The sequence below is a fragment of the Pyrus communis genome, chromosome 1 (genome assembly GCF_963583255.1).
Source record: "Pyrus communis chromosome 1, drPyrComm1.1, whole genome shotgun sequence".
In the NCBI taxonomy this organism is placed as follows: Eukaryota; Viridiplantae; Streptophyta; class Magnoliopsida; order Rosales; family Rosaceae; genus Pyrus; species Pyrus communis.
The window spans coordinates 5,397,631-5,422,248 of NC_084803.1; the positions used below are offsets into that span (position 1 = coordinate 5,397,631).

The following is a 24,618-nucleotide window of genomic DNA, read 5'->3' on the forward strand; positions in this document are numbered from 1 at the left end:
TGTCGGAGTTGAAATATATTTTGATGAAATTGAAATGGTTTATATCTTTGGCTTTTTTTCTAGATGAAAAAGAAACACGATCTGCAAATTTCAGAGAGGGAGAGGTGCAGGGCAATGGAACTCAATTATAGAAAGATAATTTTTAGGATTTTGATTTTTGTGTTTTGGTTTTGAATATTTAGAATTGGTTTTATTAGAGAGATGTTTTGATTTCGAATATTTACAATTGAATTTTATTGGACACACGAGCTCACAGCTATGGTTTTTCCACGTTCAGTGTTTTATTTGATTCTGGGTTTGAGTTAGACTTTTTGGTTCTGTGCTCGACATTCTACAGAAAGAAGGTGTAATAAATGGTGAGAGAGAGAAAAGGTTGGTATAAAAAATATCAAATTCCAAAAATAATATATTTAGTCTGCTTGCTAGTCTGGCACTACACCAAACGTTTCATTATTTTTATACTGCCTAGTCCATATTAAGCCAATCCAACTTAGTGCCTGAAGCTAGTCTAGTCTGAGATAGTGCAATAAATGCACACAATGCTTCCCGACTCTCATGCATAAAGCTATACTGATCTTGAAAGTCGAAAACTAGTTAGAAATTCTATAAGGAACCCCAACCGACGCTTTGCCGCCGGCATATAATCGCGGCGGGATTGCGTCTCAATTATTACATACATTACACACTGTAAACTAAGCTATCGTCCACCTTCTTACTTCGTTTGTAACTAGCAAGGTAGGTGGCAGCGCCGAGGAGGGGAGAAATATCAAAGTCTCTTCCCACCTTTTTCACTTCAAAACCTTCCGAAGGACCATAGCCGCGAAGAATGTGCATAACTTCCTTCATTGAAGGCCGAGTTGAAGGCAGTGTGCTGGTGCAAATGAGTCCTAGTTTTAGCACGGTAGCCATCTCTTCCAGGTAACACGGTTCTGTTATCTCCTCATCGAGGGCATCGGTTATGGTCTTTCCCTCGCTGTATAGCCGCCACGCCCATTCTGCTAGGCCTGTATGCTCATCTCCGCAGTAGGGTTCTCTCCCGGTTGTTAGTTCTAGGAGTACTACCCCGAAGCTGTAGACATCGATCTTTTCATTGATTTTCATTGTATAAGAATACTCTGAAAAGCAAAATGTCATACAATGTATCAAAGTAATGTCCCCAAAATATGAATGCAGCACCAAAATTGGATGCAAAACAGACCAATTTAAGCTCTTACCTGGTGCCATGTAGCCAATGGAGCCTGCGATAGCGGAGATTGTGTGGTGATCCCCCTCCTTGGCCAAGATCTTCGCCAACCCAAAATCTGCTATCCGAGCCTTGAATTCAGAATCCAACAATATATTGCTGGACTTTACATCTCTATGAATTATCGGCGGAGAGCAGTCATGGTGCATGTAGCACAAGCCTTGTGCAGCCCCTATTGCAATCTGCAACCTCGTCGGCCAGTCCAAAACAACATGACGAGCCATGCCCATGCCTGATGCTAGCTTTCTCCTCTTCCCATGTAGCCACTTATCGAGGCTCTGATTCGCCATGTACTCGTACACAAGAAGCTTCGAATTGTCACTTGAAATGCAGCACAGCAACTTAACAATGTTCGAATGGCGTATTGTTCCTAGTATCTCAACCTCAGCAACGAATTCTTTCTCAAGCCTCTCATCCAATTTGTTGGTGTTCCAAATCCTTTTCACCGCGACAAATTCACCTGGGCAGTTAGTGCTAACCTGATAAACTTTCCCCGATCCCCCACTTCCAATGAGATTGTCATCGGTCAAATTCGCCAGCACGCTGAATTGTGTGAGATCCAATCTCTGGAATGAGGTGAGCTTCCATGTTGACAAGTCCTGACAGCGCTTTCTCCTACGGTAGTCTCTGGCGATGAAAAAGGTAAGTAAAACAGTAACAACAAACACAGCGATCGAAAGGACTAAAATCATGGCAAGCACTTTCGAGGACAGCTTGTGGGATGCACTCATGTTGGTGTAACAACTGGGAAGGTTTAGAATTCGTGTGCTTGCGCATAGATTCGGATTGTTCAAGAAACTGTTTTCAAACGCAAGATTATCGAACACATCTGGGATTTTTCCGGAAAGCTTGTTGGAAGACAAGTTGAGAGAAGTGAGCCTCAAGCTGCCAAACTCAGCTGGGATTTCGCCTGTGAATTGGTTCCCCGACAAGTCCAAGTAAAGCAGGTCCGGCAAAGAACCAATCGCTGCAGGAATGTAGCCCGAAAGCGTGTTTCCCGAGAGATTCAAAGTATTCAGCGATTCCCATGACATGATCTGAGATGGCAAGTCACCGGAAAGTTGATTTCCATCAAGCAATAGAGTGTTCAGCTGAGAAAGATCAGTCAGTTCAACTGGGATTTTCCCGGAAAACAGATTCCCGCTCGCCTTAAAAACAACCATGCGTTCCCAGGATGAAACTTGAACTGGAATCTCACCGGAAAATCTGTTGTTGCTAATTTCCAGCCTGGACAGATTCCAGGCCAACTTGCTGGCGGGAAGCTGACCCGAAAACGAATTGTCACTCAGCATCAAACTCGACAGACTGAGCCCGGTCCAAACTCCGAAGGGGACCTCACCCGAAAAATGGTTGTTGTAGACCTGCAGAGTCCTCAAAGAGTCACAATTTCCAAGCCCTTTCGGCAACCCTCCGGTAAGATTGTTAGAGAACACAACAGCTCCTTGCAAAACTCCTCTGCTGCACAAATGTTCCGGCAGAGAGCCGCTCAGCTGATTCTCGGAGACCTCGAACGCTTCGACCTCCGAGTGAAGGCCTAATTCCGGCGGCAAGCTCCCGTTTAACATGTTCTTAAAAACCCGAAATTCCCTCATCGCCGGAATTAGGCCTAAACTCTCCGGAATCCCACCGGTTAATCGATTCGAATACAGGTTTAAAACAGTCAAATTCTTCAACTTTCCAAAATCTTGTGGGATAGAGCCGCTCAAATTGTTCATAGCCAGATCAATCTGAGACAAACTCAAAGCCTCTACGACTTTTGGAATCTCCCCTGAAAATTTGTTGTAAAATAAAAGCAACTCGCTCAAATTCTTCAACAAAAACAACCCAGCTGGAATCTTCCCTTCCAGATTGTTCCTCGCAAGATTCAAGTGCTCGAGGCTCGAAAGACCCGAAAAACTCTCCGGGATCTCTCCGATCAAGTTCGTCTGCGTCATCCACAAGTTTTTCAGATTCTTCAAATTCCCGAACTCCGTTGGGATTCTGGCCGCCGCCAGTTTTCCGTTATAAGGCATTTCGAATATTTCGAGATTCGATAAGTTCCCAATCTCCCTCGGAACACTCCCGTCGAACAGGTTCATATAAAGCCTGATTGTCCTCAGCTCCGTCAGCCGTCCGATCGCCGCCGGAATGTCTCCTGAGAAGTTGTTTCCTCCGAGGTCCAAATACTTTAGAGAAGGCGACATGCGGTCGATGTCGGCCGGAATTGGGCCCACAAAGTAGTTCTGCGAGAGGTCAAGGACTTTGAGATTCGAGCAGTTGTAGAGAAAGCTCGGGAACCCGCCTGGAATGTAATTCCAAGAGAGGTCGAGCTCCGTGAGGCTCAGGAGCTCGCAGAGGGTCGCCGGGATTCTCTTCGTTATGTTCATATTGCGGAGGGAGAGTCCCGTGACCGCGCTATTCGTGCAGTTGACCTCCGGCCAGTCACACGGTGAGGATGAGGGGTTCCAGGATCGGATGGACGGTGGATTGCCCCACTGTGCCTTGAGCTTGAGGAGGATTGACTGGTCTGTGGATTGTGAAATTACGATCAAGGGTAGGGAGATGAGGACGAAGAGGAGAAGGGAAAGTCGGAGTGGAGGTGGTGTTTTCGACATTTCATGTGGTTCAGTTCGTCTGCTCCGGTTGGGAGATTTTACCGGGAAACGCGGGAGAAGTAACGGCTGCTATTCAAACTTGGTTGATTTGGGATTATATGCGTTTCTGATTGTAAAAGTGCCACCAAAATTTCTCCAAATTACATTGTGCCACTGAAAGTGATGTTGCCATGGCATTTATCGTTTTGTCAACTTTAGAGGTTTATTTTGACACGCATCAACTGGAGCCAATAAAGCACGAGTTTAGGTAGAAAATCGAGAAAAATAAAACTCGTTAGAATTGTTTTGAAAATGACTTAAAGAACGATTTTAAAGAAAATATTTTTGGATTTTAAAAGTACATGAAGTGCTTCATTCAAGAAGCATCAGTTCTTTAACTGTTTTCCAGAGTTTACTTATATTTTTATTAAAGATTAGTTTCAATAACATTTCCCTAAAAACACTTTCAATCATTTTAAAAATATTTCCAAACGAGTCTATAATTATTTAATATGTTATTGTTTTCATTTTCTTATCTCTGTGTTTAAACAAAATATGGATTGTTTAACAGTATAAAGCAATAAAAAAATAAAAATCTAGGGGATGCTAATCTATATCCAGTTAGATATAATTATAATCTAAGACTTTGAGGAATATTCTAATTACAAGTGTTTGGTTGAATAGTTTGGTGATCTAATGCAGTTACTAGTAGATTGTGAAACATAGATTACAAAACTTAAAGTCTAATATTAGTGAACTCATGCTAAACTGCGTATGTGGGTTTGGTTGCATGACTGGGGGCCTTTGTTTTGGTGTTCTAGAAGCAGATCTTACTAGTCTCTTGGCATGGGCGTGTGCATGTTGTGTGTATGTCAATAGACTTTTTCATTTAAATTTTATGTATTAACCTAAATCATGGTGAAATAAGACATTTAATTTGAAATATATTAGAAATATCGCTTCTTTTACATGCTGAAATAAGACATTCATAATTTAGTTTTTGAAAGGAATCGATATATTATTGATAAAAGCAACTGTTTTACAAGGATAAGTTTTGAAAGAGGATATCTTGTACTACATCAGGAGGATCCTCAAACCATAATTCAGTAAGAGTACAAATGGCGTGAACCAGACAATGTTAGGTGAGCAGAAAATTTTGTAGTTGGTAATAATTCGTCTGTATTTATACTAATATCTGTGTATTAAAATCATAATATGGTCTGGTCATTGACTAATATGCATGTTAGTCAAATCCTAATACTTGCTTTTCAAAAGAACTTCATAAAGATTAAAGACTTCGCAACTTTTGAACACACTCGTCGGCATTCCAGTAGGCCGCCTATATATGCTACTGTTGCATTCAACCGACAGTCAGTCAGTTGAGTGGGAAAATCAAAGCACCAATCACTCTAACAAGATGGACTAAAAACATATAAAACTCAAAAGTTTTAGCTTTCGAGTGATACAATAACTGAAATCCGAATTTTTAAGACTGTTAACATGTCTATTGATACCGTATATCAAGCTAATTCTGTACAACATAATAAACAGTGGGTTAGGCGAGTCGGAAGAAAATGATAAAATAATCAGAAAATGTTCTTTTGGCGGCTGATAATGTAGTTTGGGGTTGGTTTAGAAAACCAAATCCCCTACCCATATCCATATCCCCGTACCCCCAGAATAGTCTTAAAGAAACAGCGCTTGAACGAAACGGTCGAATTTTTAGCATATACTTTAGAGAAAGAAACATGATGGGCCATCAGCCCTGCATCTAGAAGGAATGATGCACTTATCTGGTTGGTGAGGTAAAGAACAAACATCATGCGCTTCATACAGGTTTCCTTTATATATAACATTTACATATATTAGTTGGTTGCAGCATACATCACCTTCTGGAATCTCTTGCACTCTTGCTAACATTGTTTTGTCATAGGTTGATATTGTTTTTTATGGGGAGAATTTAAAATATTAGAATAACCAAAACAATCGTATGCAGAGGTTAATTGACACGTGAAAGTTGAGATGACAAATCGGAAGAATGTTGTCTAAATTATCGCATTTGATAGCTATAAAAGTTTTCGTTTTTATTAACATTTGTCTTCTATAAGATTTCAACTCATCACTTTCCCTTACAAAACGAAACTACTAAGTAAGTGTTGCTAGACTAGATGATCTTTGTGATGTTATAAAATAATTTGGAATATATTATATATCACGCATGTCTTGAGATCTTAGACTAGAGCACTTGATATTGGTGCCCAATTTTGTACTCGAATTTGCTGTAATGCTCCATGAATAGAAGTCACTACACTGGTGATGCCTCAGATAAGTTTGATAATAGGCACATTCACATGGTGGAAACAGTCGGGTATAACTCCTACGTTAATCACATATAAAAACAAGAAATTATTTATGCAAATAAATAAACTATTTAATGCATACTCAAAAAAGCACAATGCTAATACACTTGTAAATTGGATTAAAAAACCCGAATTTTTTTTTTGAGAAGAAAAACCTGAAATTACGGTCGAAATGTTTAGACATTTTATCTTTAAGACAAGTTTACACCCTATTATGGTACTCATGGTTGATTGGTGTTTGTCTCTCAGAATACAACAATCATGTTCTTGTAATAACCTATTTATAGAAATTGAGATACCTTCTTAAAAAGTATGTACCCATTCATGAAAAGCAAAAAATTCCAATTGCTCATGTTAGGACCGACACATCTCTCCACCAAAAAATACCACTTCTAATATTCAATTAATAAAATTTTAATAGATAATAATAATATTAAAATTTCGAAATAGAGATGCAAGTGCCTAAGTGGGCTTCCACATTGATTTGTAGATCCCATACAAAATTGCATTGTTTACAATGGTGAGACGGAACTCAAGTGCACTAGTCTACCACTTTTAAAGTTTGAAATGCTTAAGAAGAGAGAAGAAGAAAAGCAGAATACCCTTGAAAAAAAGCATATGTGAATGTAGAAAATGAAGGCTGCATAATTAAGACTCCCATGTACTAAAAATTAAGAAAATAATTGTTATTTTGAACACCAAACATGTTAATATATGGGATATATACGAGCCTAATAAGATTGTTCTTACAAGTTTCTCAAATTGTACCCACTAACACTTAAATCAATTGTAACTCACCAAGGCAAATGTCTGTTTTTTTTTTTTTTTTTTTTTTTTAGCAAAATCCTTTTATCTAATACACATAAGCTATGCCGATATCGAAGCATATGCTAACTTTCGGGTCACTTCACTCTTTAAATTGGAAGACCTTGTAGGCTTTGAGACCCATATACAGACCATGAATGGCACCAGATGCGCAGCCAAAGAAAGAATCAAGCTTGGAAGACCTTGTAGGCTTTGAGACCCATATACAGACCATGAATGGCACCAGATGCGCAGCCAAAGAAAGAATCAAGCACAAAAGGCTCAGCAATTGGAGCCCTAACCATCTAATTGTACCTTTTGCAATCTTGTTTTGCACAATGTGCATCTCCACTGGAATGTACACTATGAGTTACCAGTAGCCTAGGGCTCCAAGAAGGCCAAGCATGTCGGAGAAGAATGGCAGAGCTATGGCAAGAAATGAGACCAACACTCCATAGGCTGTCCTCCATTACTGCCTAAACATGTTATGTTGAACTTTACCTTCCCAAGTCTGATTGGGATCTCCCTGTTTATGAACTTGGAATTGGGCCACCTCCTTCTAGCCAATAGTTCAATAATTCAAAACACCTAGTTGACAAAGTACCTGCTCAGATGAAATAACATCCGACCTTACGTTTGACATCTTATGTTATTAGACTATCAATTCAAGCAACCTATTTAGATAATGTTTCACTTAGCTCATGAGGAATAACAACATATGTTATATTTTATACTATAATAGTATGACGCGTTATGCTATCATATTGTTAATTTTGAACTACATATTTAAACAAGATTTTAATCAATAGTCAATAAAACACCGTCAACAGTCACTAACATATAAGTTGCACAAGATTTTTTTTTTCTTATTTTAAATCATACTTTAAACCTAGTGTGGAGAATTCTTATGTTCGTCAACGGCACTATTCACACAAAGAGTGGGATCAAATGTAACCAACATGCATGCAAGGGATCCTGTCTTTTGTGTGAGTAGTGCATTATACGAACTTCCATGCATAAGAATTTTTTCACAGTTCGATACCCTTCCATTTCGTTCTCATTTTTCTTTTTTTTGGTGGGGGGGGGGGGGGGGGGGGGGGGGTGGGTTGGTGTGGTGTGTGGGGGGTGAGGTTTCATATTTTGTGGATGGAGTTACTTACCCGATATGATTTTTGTCATGGAAAGTCCAATTCCGATAAAGGTATACCCAAAAGACATAATTGCTGCAAGCTTTGGGAGCCAAGAGTGCTTTTGAAAGTTTGGGAGTTGTGAAAAGAAAATTTCCACAATTCCAAATCCAATCACATGAGGAATGTAACGAATGTTGGAGGTCATCACCACCATTTTTGCGATGCCAATTCGATTTTTGTATGGCACTGATTACTCAAATTCATGTAAAGAACTCATATTAGCTATTAGTCTAGTGATATTAATGTCCCGATTCCTCCTCTACAAATAAAGAAAAACTTACATCATGTTCTTTGCCGTAGTTATTGTAAAGCCAATTCCAATAGTAGCAAGATTTAAATATATCGTCCATCCATGTAACTTGTAAATTGTTTCACCTAAAAGGTTAAAGAATAGTAATGGTGGTAGAGTAGAGCATTTCCCAAAAATAATTGGGTAAATTTGCATGAGAGTTTACAAATCATATGATTATTTTACCTAAATAGGCTTTGACAGCCTCCATGCAAGAGTAACTTCTCTTGCCAGTGACTGGGTCTGGAAATCTGTAGCAATCTGCTAAAAGAGTGGCAGCATAAAGTGCACCAAATGTGCAAAACAAGAGAATGGAAATGCAACCAAGCCAGCCAAGTTGAGCCATTGCCCATGCCAGAGAGAGCACTCCAGCACCTACTGATGTTGTGATTATGTGCGGACACGCACTCCACACAGTCCCTGCAAATATTTCACCTAAAAAGAAGATTAATATCTTTGATAAACCTATATTTCTAACCTACTCTAATCAATAGAAAGAAAAATTTAAACTTGGGTGCAATCGTATAACGCAAGCCGACCATAGTGCTCTAACCTAATCCATGTATTAATACACATTCCAAAGGCGAGTTATTTAATTTTGATTTTCAAATTGTTAAATTCAAACAAAAAGTCCAAACAAAACCAGAATCTGACTATTATAGTTGCATCCAAAGGAAATTTGTTGCATTGATGGCTATATTTCAGTTGAGCGAGAAAAAAATGAGTGTATTATTGATTCTCCAAGGTTTTTTTACCATTTTTTCTTAAAAAAATAAATTCAAGACATACTTGAAATTGCATATCTGGAAACAGTATCTTTAAATCAAAATGGTGTGAGTTTCACTATAAGTTTAATACTTCATGTAAATGTTTAAAACAAATGCAATTTTTCTCTTAAAAAACAAGGAAAATTGCAATTTTTTGTCAGCAAAATGATGCAATAATCTAAACTTCAAAAAAGAAAAAAAAAAAATCTGAACTGTTTCTTGTAGTTCTGATTTCAATAGAGTTCTTATATAATTGCCAGTTTCCACCCAGTCCTCCTCAGCCCAAAGATTGAAAGGGAAAAAAAAATGTAAAGAAATTATATTAAAGGAGAAAAGATATCAATTTTATAAAAGGGATTAACTGAAAAATTGAAGGGAAAAAAAATGAATGTAAGCGAAGTAAATAGAGAAAAAGAGATTAAAAAAATGGCAGAGAGAAGAGCATACCAGTTCTTTTCGATTTTCCGTCATCGTCTACATCTCTTTCTTCCACATTTTCGGGAGGATTGAGACCAGTTTCACATAATTCATTCTGAAATTCATGATCAATCACACTAAGGATTCTCTTCCTTTTTCAGAGTTTTTGGTAAATGAGTATATTACAAATGCAATTGTATCAGAGGAGAGGAGACTACAAACCCCTCTCCCAAAAAGTGGTGCAGTACATTAATACTGTCTTAATTGTGCATGGCTTCTTCTGTACAAGTGATACTTAAATTCCTCCAATCGATTGAAAAAAGAATTTGAACTCGAATGAAAGGGCGAGCACACTAGGCATTCTTTTGTGGACAGATGCAAAGTCCTTTATATTTTAAGAGCTGAGGTGGCATCAATGCATCATGTTTTGAATTTGACTAAGTGTTAATTGATTACCAAATTTTGCATGGTGTGAATCATAAATTCATATCCTTCTTGGAGGCCAGATGGAGGGAGGCGTTATATTAACGCTGAGCCTTATCATGGACGCATGTAATGTAATTAGGAAAGACCAATATAAATGTGCATACGAATTTTCACTATCTACTAAATATATGATCAAATTTTTTTTTTTTTGTCAAACGATAAATCTTGTTAGATTAGATGTTAGATTAGTTACCGGTGAGGTTTGAACCCACACCGGCCGTCATGCAATGGCTCAACTCCTCTTCACCACTGTAGTAAAGGGCCATTGCATATGATCAGAATATTAAGTCTCTCTGTATCTGGAGAAAGACTTATATAAAACAGATATACGAAAAGAGAAAAAAAAATAAAAAATAAAAATAATAAAAAAATATATATAATACATACATGATATATGCACTACGGAGGCAGGGTTGGGGCAATTGGGTGCCTCTAACCCAAACAAGATGCTTTAGTTACCACTAAATTTTAGTATCTGACCCAAGGAAATCATACACATCATAATACAACTTGTGCATTTGATACTATTTTGCAAATAATTAAGTACATATACTAACATCATTTAGAGATCCAAGAACTTCGTTTTCGATCAATGCGGTCAGGATTCGAATTTGAGACTTCTTTCAACATTAAACATTGAATAGAAAAATTTCCGAAGATCTAAGAATATAGGAAATTGAGACAAAAATTATATCTTTATTATTAGACATGCATATGGCCTAAAGTATATCATATATGAACAATCAATATATAATTGAGAACTTCTCTGTCACATCCTCATTGTCATAAAATCCTGACTCTACCATACATACATGGTTATAAGAAATAAATGACAAAATTACGCATTTACTTAGTTATGATATTTACCTTTCAGATCTGCATTTTGGTGGGACCACAGCTTTGTTTGAATATGTAATACTTACAGACAACCTTAATTGACAATAACTTTTGGCTTAATTTGTGCACTGCATTCATACATAGTAAATGGTTAATCTAAGTGGCAGACGTTTGGTAGTGCATGGAAGACCCAAAAGAAGAAAAAGGGGCCAGATAAACCCACTCTACCATCACCCTCAAGATATTCGAAATTTCAAACAGAAGGAAGGTGATTTTGGCTTTGGAGAGTCGGGGACGGCAATGATATTACACTAATACAGTGCATCAACATATTGTAATAATATACGTTGTACCGCAATAAGGTTTCTTGCTAGTATTCATACTCTACATTACATATGTCGGAAAGTCTCACTTGGACTCACTTTGAGAGATTCTGAATAACGTTTCTTATTATAGTAAAATGATTAAGGTAATAAATATGTTTTATGTTTTAATGGTTTTAAGTTACAAATCAACCCAATTTTTTACTTGCAAGAAATCTAAACTTTATCATGTTGTTCTTTTGTACATTACTTTGTAATATCTCTTGAATGTTTTAGTTGAACTTCTGCCTTGAGGTTTCAAATCCAACGTTATGGCTGCTTTCATGTTACATGAAATTTTAACAGAAGGCACAAAGGCCCCAAACAATGGGGTCAAAACCTCAATCAACCACCAAAAAACCTAATTAATTAAAACGAGAAAATTTGAGCCTCTCCATTCATGGCCAACTTTTTCGGTGGATTGGCCGATCCAGGGTACATTAACCTCATGGGGTCCCAATGGAAAATATTCAAGCGCGCACAACTCATCGAGCATTTGGTTGGCATGTCGTTATCTTCCTAGTTCTATCGACAGCTTCCAAGACCTGATGTCGAGTATCACCTGCCAAGCCATGTTGCTAAGGCTTGTCCCAAGATCAGTTGAGCATCACTTGCCAAGGCCTGCCGAATTCTGAACAATTTGTGGGCATACTCAGGTCTCACACCAGTTGGACATAGGGTCCTCCAGCGACCTTTTCTATATTATTTCCGACTTCTAAGGGTCCTGGGACTCAGGAGGACCCCCTGGATCAGCCCTGGTTGGATACTCTAATTCTAACATAATTAAGCCACCACTTTTCATAAAACTATAAAAGTACGTAGTCTAGCCAAAAACACCGTAACTATTGAGTTTATATAAGAATAAAAGTTTTGGAGTTAAATTTCAGAGTTCTCCGTACATCTCACATAATTCATACTACTGTACTCTTCTCCAACTTGAAGGAATTTATAAGAGAACAAAGAAATAAGACTAGCTCGGAAACAAATCAAAACGCAGTAACCTAGAATACGAGATAAATACTACTTCACCATCAGCTACTAATTCCATAGACGGATTCCACTAGTAATTTAGTAAAGTTGGTATTTTGGAATGTCCTTCTTTCAGGAAGTAGAGATTTCTGATGCTGATGACGTAGTTGGATACAAAACGGTTGATGTGATTCATGATCTTGCGCGATATGCTGCTGGAAAAGAGTTCGTTACAATCGAAGGAGATATTCCACCGCTATTCTATCAGAAATTCGATACTCATCTATCGTTTATACATATGGGGAAATTAGAATTCCAGAAGCACCATATGAAGCAGAACATTTACGAACTCTATTATTCATTGGAGATTTTGGCTTGTCAAGCAATATGGGTAAGGTGCTCGCAAGTTTTGTGTATTTGCATTTGCTAGATCTCAATGGTTGTGATGTTTCTTGTTTGCCGGATGCACTGGGCGCGGCTTGATATGTTTAATGTATCTTGACCTGTCTTACACGCCTATCGACATGCTTCCTAGTAAGGCAAAGGATCTTGTATCTCTGCAGACTTTTAACCTAATTAATTGTCATAACCTTACTTATTTGCCTTCCTTGGAAAAGATGACCTGCCTAAGACATCTCAACATATTTGGATATGAACGTTTGATTATGATGCCTGCTTGTATTAAACGTTTACGTCAACTTCAGACATTGCCATTATATATCCCTAGCAGCGAAGGTCGTCACCTTAGTGATCTGAATTAAAATAATTAAATATTTATGGCAAGTTGAATCTAACACGCTTAGAGGAAGTACGACATGCAGTCGACTCGAAAACAGGTGGGCTGATGATGAAGAAAAATCTCGATTCATTGGGATTATGGGACTATATTAGCCGAGGTCCCAAGATGTGGACAAATCACTGGGGATAGTACCTAAACGCCAACATGGCTTCAGTATCCTTTGGCCTACCTGGCTTATTGCAGCCTGCAGTACCTTGCATGTTGGAACAACTCGCACCCTTCACCCCACAACATTGTAAACCTGCTGAAGAAATCCTCGATAGTTTGCAATCACACAAAAATATGAAAAAGCTAGTTATAAATTGCTATCCAGGAATTAAATTTGCTGCTTGGGCTTTCCCAGAAAATGTAATTGCAGTTGAACTTGCGAACTGGGAAAATTTGTGAACATCTTCCAGCCCTTGGGAATTTTCTGCTACTTAGACTCTTTCTCTGCATGGGATGCATGGCATGAGGCGCATTGGTATACAGTTCTACGGTGATGGCGTAGACATATGGTTTTCATCACTTGAAGAACTATCAGTCATTGATTTTCCAAACTTGGAAGAGTGTTCAAGCGCAATTAATGAAAATTCATTCTCGTCCCTGAGGAAATTAATCCTTAAAAGATGTCCCAGGCAGAAATTATCGCATTACCTCGATCCCTTCAACATCTGGAACTGCAAGGTTGTACTCTAATGTTAACTTCCATATCAAATTTAAGTCTCCTTTCTGTGCTTGTTTTAGACAACATTCCAGGCCTTTTCACTCTCCCAGAAGGGCTCATTGCATCACCCTGTCTGTCTTCTTAAAAGATCATGTCCTTCCCCAAGCTTCGTTCACTGCCTTTGCCGATCGGAAACCTTACTGCTTTGAAATCATTGACCATTGCGTGGTGCGAAGAGCTCTCCTCTCTACCTCAGACTTTACAAAACCTCAAAGCTCTGGACTCAATGGAGATTAGTAACTGTCACGAAATAATATCAATGCTGGCTGGTTGGATGGTTGGATTGGAGGTTTAAGTTCCCTTCGAGAACTTTGTCTACTGAAAACTGCAGTAATCTGACTTCTCTTCGAGTTTGGAAAAACTCGCGTTGCTTGAGCACTTGATGATTATGTTCTGTCCAAATCTTGATTCTTTTGCAGAAGGTGTTCAACACCTCTCCGCCCTTCGAAGTTTGATCCTACTGACCTGTCCTTGGCTTGATTCTCTGCCAGAAGGGTTGCAAAATGTGAGGGCACTGCACTGTTTGGAAATTAGTAACTGCCCCAATCTAATAGCTTTGCCGGAATGGTTTTAGGTTCTTGATTCTCTTAGGTCCTTGAAGATATGTGGTTGCCCCGGTATAAAACTATTGCCACAGGTTTCAAGCTTCTCACTAAACTCCAACACCTCTGTATTCAAGAATGTCCTGAGCTTCAACAGAGATGTATACATTTTAATGGCTTTGGAAATAGCTCACGTCCCGCATACGTATATAGGACTTAAGTGCATCGGACCACCTCAGTTCCAGCAGTACGTCAAAGCGAGCACATTGGGAAGCTGAGCTCTTCTTTTCAAACATCTTCTCAGTGAGAAAGTTCCATTTCTTCTGGATGTTATCAGTTGACGCTTTTGGCAGCTACAACTTAATTATCTGTTGAGTTTAGCGTAATTTTTTTTTTTATCCATAAGTACTAGTTAGCTGCCTTGTGGCCATTTTTCACGTACATCCAACTGTACCAAATGGATATTGGTGTGCAAATGCCTCTCAAAACATTACTGTATGCATGCATACATAATGAAATTTAGAGCATTGATCCCTAAATTTGGCCGAATTGTAAATTTGGTCTCCACAAATCTATAAAAATTAGTATATGAATTTGAAAAAAAATGTGGATCGTTGGTTAAGCCAACTCAATGAGAATTTCAATCAAAAGTAAGCATATGAAATGCCCGCAAACCTTTTATATGGAGTAATTCGAGCAAACAGAAAATTTCACTAAATTGGCATCACGACGAATGCTGCACATTTTGTCAAATTTATATTCTAATTTTGATGGACTTCTAGTTCAAAAACCAAAGCTACAATTGGGCCATTCAGGGATCGATGCTCCAATCTATTGAGTTTGACACATATATGATTCATACGGAATTCAGTGAATATGTAAGAGCAATCATGAATATTTAGAGACATAGTGAGATAAAAAGAGACCAACGAACTATATCATCCGCTGATATTAGTGGACAAACAAAATAAAACCCTAGAAATAAACGGGAGGGAAAGAATGAGGATGATAAGAAACTAGCCCTAGATTATATTTTCCTGTGCCATGAGCGTCCTAGAGAGTGGAAGGGTACACCAACAACCAGACGAAGTGAAGAGATGTCTGACTCTGAATCAGTGAGAAAACAGAACAATTTTGGTCCATTTTTTCTAACTTGACCTCAATCCCTTGAGACTTTTTTTATTTTTAATTTTGAAAAAACTCAATCCCTTGAGACTTTGAAATTGCTGAGGACTTGAAAATTCCTCACCCAAATAATCAGAAGTATAATTTGGGACTTTGAAAAATTCATAAAAGTATCATCGATTCCGCACCCGCTTTCCGTGAAAGCATAAATGAAAATCATCATTAGCCTTAAGCGGAAATTCACAAAGCCCTAATCATCATTTGTCACTTTTTTTAAAAAAAAAATATTAACGATATAATTACACTATGGTTGGGGGATTTGGGTCTCTTTTTTCCATTAAAAAAATTGGTTGAGGGATTTAGTATTTGTCATATGATGAATCAACTATAATAATGTGGTATCAAATTTGTTATTAACAGAAATCAAAGTTAAGACCTTCCATTTATAAGTGGAAAATAATACAACTACTAAGTGACATCATTATTTTTCACTTCTCCAAATTGTTGAGTCATAAACGGAAATTTGTTCAGAGCTACATATAGGGAAATTTGTTGGGTTTGTGATCGTAACATCATCATGTCGGTTATAAAGTATACATGTTATAATATAAATAAACGGCATGCTAGTACTAGCCTAACCTTTTCTTTTTTTGGGTGTGAGTTCGGTAGGCCTATAGTGACTTATGAACAAGGTGTTTCTACAAATAGCCCAAAAGGCTATAAACCTGAATATTTCAACAAGAAAGGGAGATACAGAAAACACAAAATCACAGAGATCTTCAACACCCTTAATATACAAGATTTAATTAGGCCATTAAAGAGAGGAAAAGAAGCAAAGAAAACTTGATGGAAACCCCTAAACTACGTAGAGTTTCGTATCATCGCATGTATGGGAATTCCTCCACTTAATAACTGCCTCATCTTCAGATTCCAACTTCCACTGTAGAATCAAGTGGTGTCTTTTCATGCTGACCGCTACTAACTGAAAACAGGCAAACTTCCATTATAAATATTCTAAAGCTAAATTGCTATTCAGACTCGCTCTTTGAGCGGCTCATACTCAACTTGGTTATGTGTTGCGTAGAGTTGCTCAAAGAGAGTTTGAATAGCAATCCAATCTATCAAGCTATCCATGAAAACTTAACACAGAAAAAAAATTATGAGAACATAAGTAAGCTTCACGTACGTTGTAGAGTGGAAGGCTGTGAGCTCTTCAATACCCGAAGCCTCTTTGCCGTGGATGCAAACATGCTGCAATTGTTAATAGGAAGAAATGAGAACCATGTCACAAAACAAATCTCCAGAAACAGCTACAATTTTGAATTTTACAAGATATACAATAATATGTGGGTGGTGCTATCCACACACCGCTCACAAGGAATGTGTGAAAAGTAAAAAAGGATGTATGGATAGCACTACCCTAATATGTATGTTTCTAATTAATTGCTTTATGTTTTGCTAATTACTGAATGATTGTTCGTTTAAATTATAGATGTTTAATATGAGAGTTTAGTCATTAATAAACTAAATAATACTTGAGTTCTCACTAATCAGTACCAATAATTTAGTAAAGTTAGTATTGTAATGCTTACTTCCATGGGACATCACCAACAAGCATCCTGTCCCCTTCATTATCCTCATAGAGTAGAGTATATTCCCCATTGCCATGTAATGATTCAGCTTTTGATTTGGTCTCTCCCTTCTTGTCTTCTTTCTCCACGCCACAACAAACTCTTTGAGCTACATATTGACATATAAAAAAAATAATAGCAAGTTAATAAATCACAGTTGTGAAACCAAAAAAATATCTAGTAAATAATATAAACGAATTAGTACTAGGAGCTGAGTTTCTACACACACAAAGTAAAATAAATAAATAAAATAACCTGCAAGAAGACCTTGAAAGAGTTCATATATGGCAAAAGAGAGTTTCTCATAACTATCATAGGCTTTGAGGTTAATTTTTCTTCCGATGGGAACTCCTTCCATGTTGATCTTTACAAACATGTGGTGCTTGGAATAAGTAGAACTATCAGATTTTCCATTTCCCTCCTTCGAAGTTTCATTTGGTGACTCCGAATCAGCTGCCGGGTTTGCGAAGCTTGATGATGATGATCTGATTGCAAGATTTTTCCTGGATGAACGGATCGGAGGCCACCCGACAACTGGAGCATTTACAATTCTGCTTTTACTGGGGTAGCAAAGAAAATAATAAAATTAGTATGGTATTTACTGAAGTATCTCTAGACTCTATATTTAATCATTCAACTCCACAAGAAGAGCTAATTTCATGTCAACTACTCAACAACTTTGTATGCTACTACATGATAAATTTTACACTAATGAGCTGATCACATGCTTAAGATAAATTCCTATTGCATGACCATTTGATCTAGAGCACTTAGTCTCTATTTTGTTGATGGAAGCTCTGAGTTCAAATCTCATAGACGACAATTGTTTGATATGAAACGAAAAGATTGATCCCTTATCTAAACCATCTTTAGTTGAAGCAAATAAAGCAAGAAAACATATAGAGTTGTACCTTTTCTGATCAGAGTCAGGAGCTGCAGCTGAATTCGTAAGTTCAGAAGCACTAGCTGCAGGATCTGATGATGAACTGTTTGCCAACCACTTTCTCTCTTCTTTTTTCTCCTCATGACAGACTCTTTTGGCTTCATGAGGAATATTGTTGTTGTTGTTGTTGTTGTTGCAGCAACCAAGGGAGAGAAGTGACTGACGATCTTCTCCTCCAGGAGGACCCAGCCTCAGCTCCAGCTTTTTGTCTTCAGCTGCAACATACCCTCTCTTATTTGCTCTCACAACCACTTCTTCATTATTCTCACAAATCATATTATACAACTTATCCATTTCTATATAGACCACGTTAACCTCTTCAAATCTCAAAATTTTGAAAATTGAAAACTGAAAACTGGAACGAACGCTAGACTTTTCAAATTACAAAGTAAAAGAACAAAAACTTCAAGAAATTAAAATCTGGGGTTTGTGCGAAACATGGAAATCTACTAAGGGAACCCAAAAACTGTTAAGTAGCTAGCCTTGAGAACCCTAAGGAGATGAGTAGTACAACACAGTGGTTGTAGATATGGAGATATATAGCAAATTCTTCCAATAACTTGCTTTTTGGAGACTCAGGTTGGACTAGTAACAGAGCACATGCAAGAAAAGGAAAATGTTTGGGAAGATTCCTTGTCTGGTATTTTAGACTCAAAAATACAAAATATAGTGTTAAAAACAAGTAACAACCGTGTAGGTGGAATAAGTGGCCGGTCACATATAGATGACACTGTGACAAATGACCGAGACAGCATTCAGCTCAACATACTCAATGTGCCTATATGTGCGGTGTGGGTGAGAGCGAGATAAGATAGCGAGAGAGACGAGTCTGGTTATTGAGAATTTTTCATGTTATGACATGAGTGCAATATGGTTGATGTCTCACTTCTATGATATATTGATAAATTAAAATACACATGCGTTATATTTAATCAAAATAATAACAATATATGACGGTGTTCTGAGTACATAAAAAAAAATTTGTTGCTTATTATTCTCTTCCTTGAAAATGGAAAAAGGAGGAGAAAACAAAACGCATGCCTACAATTTCATCTGGGAGCCAGCCAACTTGCCAAGGCGTTGTCCTTTCTGTTACCCTTTTTCTCATAGTGCATACCACATAAGCCTGGCTGATAGACGAAACGACATCAATCAGGTGAGGATGCACAACCGTTCGTTTGTTAACTTTAATCAACTTCACAACTTAATTAGATGAATATACATTTAATGAGGGAGGTTTTAAGATTGTCAAGGCTCACACTTGGGAGAAATATAATTATGTGTCTGACTAGTTCGCGTAAAGAAAAAGATAGATACATGATTGTATAGGGTTGATGATTTAGGCGGAGTATTTAATTAATTAAAATTAAATTCTTAATTAAATTTAAGTTGTGCCTATCAGATATAAAGATGTGGGGTCATTACTACATTGAAGCACAAGTGATAATGACTTGGATTAGAATTGAAGGAACAGTCAGATATATGCCGCAGTAGCCATAGCACTATTTTGTATATTCATGGAAACGACTTCCCAGTCACCAAAAAGTAGTGGTCCTTCAACTCCACTAGCTAAGCCACGCAAACATGTGCTTGTAGAAATACTTGCATGCTAATTATAGTTACACTTAGATCTTAACAACCTGGTTAAGCTGGTTTAAGACTCACATAATTGCATTTTGCACTACTTATGTGGAGATTTATGTCTTTTATGCAAAAAAATTTTAGCTATTTTTTTGCATATGTTTCTCATATACGTGACATGATAGATAAATATCAAAAGATATACAATTAATTACCTATCTCATTTTCTCTTTTGCGCATGGCCTTGTATTTGATGGGTTGGGTTGGTGGGGAAAGCCTACCTTCGATTACACCATTTTTTGAACTGTGCCTTTCATTAAATTTTGAATTTGTTTGTTCTTGGAAGAAAGCAACTTATGATCAAATGTTCAATGAATGTTGCACATAGGGCAAAGTCGTGATGACCATCATTTGCAAGTTCACCCCTTTGTGATTGCCATAACAAGAGGTGGCTAGTGGTGGACCCCTACATCCCACTTATAAAGATTATCATCACTGCCCTCAACCCGTCAATCAATCTTGACAAATCCCAACTTCACTTTAGGCTCTTTTTGCTTTCTGCTCTCTTCACATTCTTCACCCTACTTGATTGTTGTTATCATTGCAAGTTTTTTGCGCTCTAACAAACTAGGAGTATCATTTATTTATTTTTTTTCTTTCTTTTTTTTTTATTTGAACGGTCATGATTAAGTTACGTCAACATCTTATATTAATTTTTTATAGCAAGAGAAATATAAAATAAGAAAATGTGAGAAGAGGTAAGAGAATCCTATTCCAACAAGCCATCCAATACACCAAACCAATGCTCTTGATAAATGATGCCCTCATATATATGTTCAAGCAAAGAATCTTCTTTGTGCAGGACTTTCCGTTCTTTTTTTTAGAAGGATGAGCGAGTCAATAAAATTTCACTTATGTTCAATTTCATTTAACTTTCATCTTTTGTGTTAATAAGGCTGATGTTTTAAAGGAAAGTTAGATATTAAGTTTGTCATGTTTACGATGAAGAAGTTAAAACATAAATGATTAACCAATTTGAAGACTAAGACTAAAATGTATTAAACTTAAGCCCTAAATGTTGATTATGCATCCTAAATAATCAATCACTTTTTTACATAAAATTAAAGTTGAAGAAGATTGAGAAGTGATATTTTCTAGAGAACCAAATATTGTGTAAAAAAGAACTTTACATATGAAGTATAATACATATATATATATATATATATATATATTAATGCATCTTTGTATTCATGATGTGCACATTATTTGCTATGATGGTGACCGTGATAAGTAGAAGGCATTGGAATATTACTTCTCCACAATGACTAAGACATTGAAAAATCACATACACCAATGAGACTCATCACTCCCTTCAAGTCATGAGTGTTTGCATATACACATAAAACAGAAGTGCAAATTTATTAATCCCATAAAAGGGCCAAGATAATACATAATTTAGAGTCGCATGCAAACCATAGAAGATCTACATCTGCATTATTGGTACGCTAATTAAGAACCATATTTATTGGAACACATATAACTTAACTTCTATGGCCAACCAAAATTGAAAAACTGCATAATACTCCGGCTTAACTTGATATTTTAAAGGTGAAACCCTCGGACCAGAAAATGATAAAATGGTGGTGATGACAGCTCTTTTTCTCCATATTATCAACTTGGCATCTCAGGCAATTCTGTGGCACTAGACACGCTGTACTAGTCCTGCTTGCCTTCTCAACTACAGATGCACAAAACACACACATATATAGATGAGAAAAAGAAAAACTAGCTAGTTACTTAACTTCCCTTTCCCGAGGATATATATCCCCGCTCTTTTTCGCTCATATCCTGGGGTGATGAGTGAGAAGAAAGAGATCGAGGCGATTTATCCAATTCTTACAAGAAAGTTTTCACTTGCCCTAGGCACACAACTAGAGAGAGTAATACCTGAAAATAATTTTCAAGGTGAATCCTCAAGGTCTGGTGTTCTTGTTTCACTCTCTCCAAAGCCCTGACGCATCTGCATATAATCAATCACAATGAGGTCCCAGCAAGCAGAGAAATGGGGGGAAAAATTGGTTACAAATAGATGAAGTATGTTTTTACCCATCAGCATTAGCAGCCAAACAAAATTCTTTGAACTGGGAGCATTCATTCTTCACTTTTATAGCTCCAATGCTGTTACAAATTTACCTTTAATCAATACATTAAATGGAAAAACAATATATTTATTCAAGTTAAATTCCAATCAAAGCAAGTAGTACTGGTACCTTGAAGTACTACCCTTGAACTGGTGCATGTAATCATCCAGCTTGGCAAAATCTATAGGCCTACTGTACCTGCATAACTCAGTGTAAAAATACATTCATCTTAGTGCTACTCATGGTATACTTAGTTTCGATAATACGAATGTATATAGTGTATATAATTGGGGGTGCTATTTACTTACAGTGCTTGCTCAATCTTTTGAAACAGTCTAGCTGAATCTTTGTAGAACAAAGTCACAATTTCCTCCACAAAATTTGGATTTGCATCGTCTTGCAATTCCTCCAGCTGAACGAATTGCTGAGGATCGAGGTAACACTGCAAACATTCAAGTAAATAATTGTAAACGTTAAGTCTTTAAACATGTTCTAGCGTACCATTCTTTTTTCTGGTATGGTTTCAAAGCCATGATATGCAATGCCCTGATAAAAATAAAGAAAAACTAATGAAAATGATTTAAAAATTTTGAGTTTTAACGATAAAAATAAAATAAAGAGTAAAGTGAATAGTATTATGATTGACTTTTTAGTGTAAAAATATAATTTTTTTTGTCAAAATAAATAATACCGAAATTTTTTTGTTAAAGTTTCTTGAAAATAAAAAACTTTTGTCATCAATCTGATCGAAATGGCTAGGGTTTGTTGTACATTCAAAATATTGGGCTTCGGCGCTTTATCCATGAAATATATTTGGGCCATTCTAAGGGTCACTTTCAAACCCACACCAAAAGAGATGGACGGTATTAAATGGAAAATGATTGTAAATTAAGCAACTAGGGTTGGCGGAGTGTTGAGGGTGGGTGTAGGCTATAGGTAGAAGTAGACTAAGTTTGAAAGCTCAAAATTCTCTAATGTAACAAAAAATAAAAATTATGAGAAAATTAAATAAAATACGAAAACAAATGTATTGATCAATTCATCAAAACTTGAGAGCATGTCGATTTTAAAGAAAATCAGCATTTACGGACCAATAATCCCCTTCCAAACAAAAACTGGAAAACCTTAGTAGTCGAATAACCACATATCAAAACCATTCACATTTGGTGAAACATGAAAAGTTATCGGTGTAGAGTATACGACATGCACTTTTCAAGATGTTTAATGGCCAAAAATAGGGTTTGAAACAGACAAAAAAAAAAAAAAGGAACAAAAAAAGAAAAAAAGAGAGAGAGAGAATCAAATTAGTAACCTGCTCAAAGAGGAAGCTTCTCTTGAGGGCAACCTGGCGCTGCAGTTGGTTTCTGTCCATTCTCGTCGTTTAAAACGCAAAACTTGGAAATGGTATGTGAAAAAGGCAAAAACTGGACTAAAAAACCCCCACAAAAAACTTCTCGTTTTAGAGTAGAGTAAGAGTAGATGACTCAATGATATGCCTTAGTATGGCAACATGGCAAGCCAACGTATTTATAGCATGTCGAGTAGAGAGTGAATAAAGGCACACAAAAAAATCTATGAGGGGTACGTGAAAATATCTTGGCTTCTCTATCCAATTTGGTCTGGCAATGAGTAATGACTATCTCTCTTTTGGCAGACAAATAAAAGACAACGATAAACGTCTTTTCATTTAACGAATGAAATCAAATTCATTGAATCGTGGATGAAAACATAGGAGTGCTAACTGTTGGATTCAAACTTGCTGGTGTTTTTAAGATTGTACTCTTTGTTTGCGATAAAAGAAAAGATCTTTAATTGTGAAGAAAAAAAAAACAGAGGAAACTAAAGAAAAACCCTACAAAGATTGTACTCTTTGTTTGCGATAAAAGAAAAGATCTTTAATTGTGAAATAAAAAACAGAGGAAACTAAAGAAAAACCCTACAACACTAAGTTGGCAAGTTCGACAATTTCGTTATCTTTGGAGGGGAGCCTACACTCTTCAGCGAATAAAACTTGCTTTATTTGTGACTAAATTTCTAAAGATTAAATTGTTTTCAAATAACTTCCATATAAATTACATATAAAAAATAATAATAACTCCCAGATATATTTTTTTTGTCAAATAGGAACACTTTATTAAATTCTAATTAAAATGTTTATATCTTCGACCAAAATATTAAATAAGAATTCAGAAACAATACAATCCCAATAATGGGAACCACCATTCCTCATTATTTAAGATAAATTTGACGTAAATTATCTTAACGTACGAAAAATCAAATCAAACGAGGAATAAACTTTGTCCCACAAGACATATTTATGGTCCTGTTGAGAAAGCGTGTCACGCAGGCATTGCCCGTTAGAGAGCACACATCCTGCATGAGCTTCCTGCTTCGTTGTATCCCACATAGCACATACGATCCAACTTTGGAACAAATCCTAGAATCTTTCTTTCCTCTTAAGGACGTCGAGATTGTGATCGCAATTCGCAAAGCCCAATGAACGTCTCACAAATGCACAAAAATACCTCCCCACTTTTCCACATGTGAGGCGATTTAAGATTTTTAAGATTTTATTTTCTACTTGGTAGTGGTTGGCTTGGCACATATACTCGCCAAGTTCCCCGAGTGCTTATTCTTCCATCTCTCTCTCATCTTCATTCTGGTTCGAGCACTGCTAAGGACAATCGTCCACGCACGAGTTGGCAATTTCCAGTTGCTAATACAAGTGATCCATCATCCCATAATGTATGAAAGTCCGAAAGTCACTCAGTTGAGTATGAACGATTGTTCTTAGCATTTCTCTTCTAAACAATAGGCAAATCAATTTGTTCTTCATCCATATATATATATATA

General features: G+C 36.9%; 3 protein-coding genes and 4 pseudogenes across 5 annotated transcripts; 2 read left to right on the forward strand and 5 right to left on the reverse strand.

Annotated features, from left to right (window-relative positions):
• Positions 1-469: 469 nt before the first annotated feature.
• On the reverse strand, positions 470-3,889 carry LOC137712072 (receptor-like protein kinase HSL1). Its single transcript, XM_068451222.1, has 2 exons — positions 1,215-3,889; positions 470-1,115 (listed from the first exon to the last, which is right to left on the reverse strand). Exons 1-2 carry the CDS (start codon positions 3,835-3,837, stop codon positions 679-681), a joined length of 3,060 nt encoding a protein of 1,019 aa, XP_068307323.1. The 5' UTR covers positions 3,838-3,889; the 3' UTR covers positions 470-678.
• A 3,194-nt stretch (positions 3,890-7,083) lies between these two features.
• LOC137727152 (amino acid permease 5-like) lies at positions 7,084-7,623 on the reverse strand (annotated as a pseudogene).
• Positions 7,624-8,132: 509 nt separating this feature from the next.
• Positions 8,133-8,805, reverse strand: LOC137727271 (amino acid permease 6-like; annotated as a pseudogene).
• Positions 8,806-12,418: 3,613 nt separating this feature from the next.
• On the forward strand, positions 12,419-13,225 carry LOC137727365 (putative disease resistance protein RGA3; annotated as a pseudogene).
• A 15-nt stretch (positions 13,226-13,240) lies between these two features.
• On the forward strand, positions 13,241-15,507 carry LOC137727459 (putative disease resistance protein RGA1; annotated as a pseudogene).
• Positions 15,508-15,888: 381 nt separating this feature from the next.
• Positions 15,889-18,739, reverse strand: LOC137736918 (auxin-responsive protein IAA28-like). Of its 3 annotated transcripts, none has more exons than XM_068476256.1 (5): positions 18,012-18,739; positions 17,368-17,660; positions 17,062-17,209; positions 16,656-16,720; positions 15,889-16,451 (listed from the first exon to the last, which is right to left on the reverse strand). In XM_068476256.1, the coding sequence occupies exons 1-5, from the start codon at positions 18,335-18,337 to the stop codon at positions 16,393-16,395; spliced, it is 891 nt and encodes a 296-aa protein (XP_068332357.1). In that variant the 5' UTR covers positions 18,338-18,739; the 3' UTR covers positions 15,889-16,392. The 3 variants fall into 3 exon arrangements, with proteins under 3 accessions (XP_068332357.1, XP_068332350.1, XP_068332341.1); XM_068476249.1 differs by having other exon boundaries at positions 17,356-17,651; positions 18,012-18,722; XM_068476240.1 differs by having other exon boundaries at positions 17,356-17,660; positions 18,012-18,713.
• Positions 18,740-21,119: 2,380 nt separating this feature from the next.
• On the reverse strand, positions 21,120-23,137 carry LOC137729833 (histidine-containing phosphotransfer protein 4-like). The gene is made up of 6 exons (XM_068468880.1): positions 23,078-23,137; positions 22,074-22,207; positions 21,895-21,963; positions 21,731-21,802; positions 21,572-21,644; positions 21,120-21,362 (listed from the first exon to the last, which is right to left on the reverse strand). Exons 1-6 carry the CDS (start codon positions 23,135-23,137, stop codon positions 21,327-21,329), a joined length of 444 nt encoding a protein of 147 aa, XP_068324981.1. The 3' UTR covers positions 21,120-21,326.
• Positions 23,138-24,618: the final 1,481 nt, after the last annotated feature.

What these genes read in the sequence shown, in the direction of transcription:
- LOC137712072 (XM_068451222.1), bottom strand. Translation starts at nt 3,837, where the DNA reads ATGTCGAAAACACCACCTCCACTCCGACTTTCCCTTCTCCTCTTCGTC. An exon ending in CATTGGCTACATGGCACCAG is followed by an intron (nt 1,116 to 1,214) that starts GTAAGAGCTTAA and finishes TTTGCTTTTCAG; the next exon opens with AGTATTCTTATACAATGAAA.
- LOC137736918 (XM_068476240.1), bottom strand. Translation starts at nt 18,337, where the DNA reads ATGGATAAGTTGTATAATATGATTTGTGAGAATAATGAAGAAGTGGTT. An exon ending in CTTTCAAGGTCTTCTTGCAG is followed by an intron (nt 17,210 to 17,355) that starts GTTATTTTATTT and finishes GTCAATATGTAG; the next exon opens with CTCAAAGAGTTTGTTGTGGC. An exon ending in GTTGGTGATGTCCCATGGAA is followed by an intron (nt 16,721 to 17,061) that starts GTAAGCATTACA and finishes TAACAATTGCAG; the next exon opens with CATGTTTGCATCCACGGCAA.
- LOC137729833 (XM_068468880.1), bottom strand. Translation starts at nt 23,137, where the DNA reads ATGGACAGAAACCAACTGCAGCGCCAGGTTGCCCTCAAGAGAAGCTTC. An exon ending in GAAGCTTCCTCTTTGAGCAG is followed by an intron (nt 22,208 to 23,077) that starts GTTACTAATTTG and finishes GAATGTTTGCAG; the next exon opens with TGTTACCTCGATCCTCAGCA. An exon ending in ACCTTGAAAATTATTTTCAG is followed by an intron (nt 21,363 to 21,571) that starts GTATTACTCTCT and finishes GTGCATCTGTAG; the next exon opens with TTGAGAAGGCAAGCAGGACT.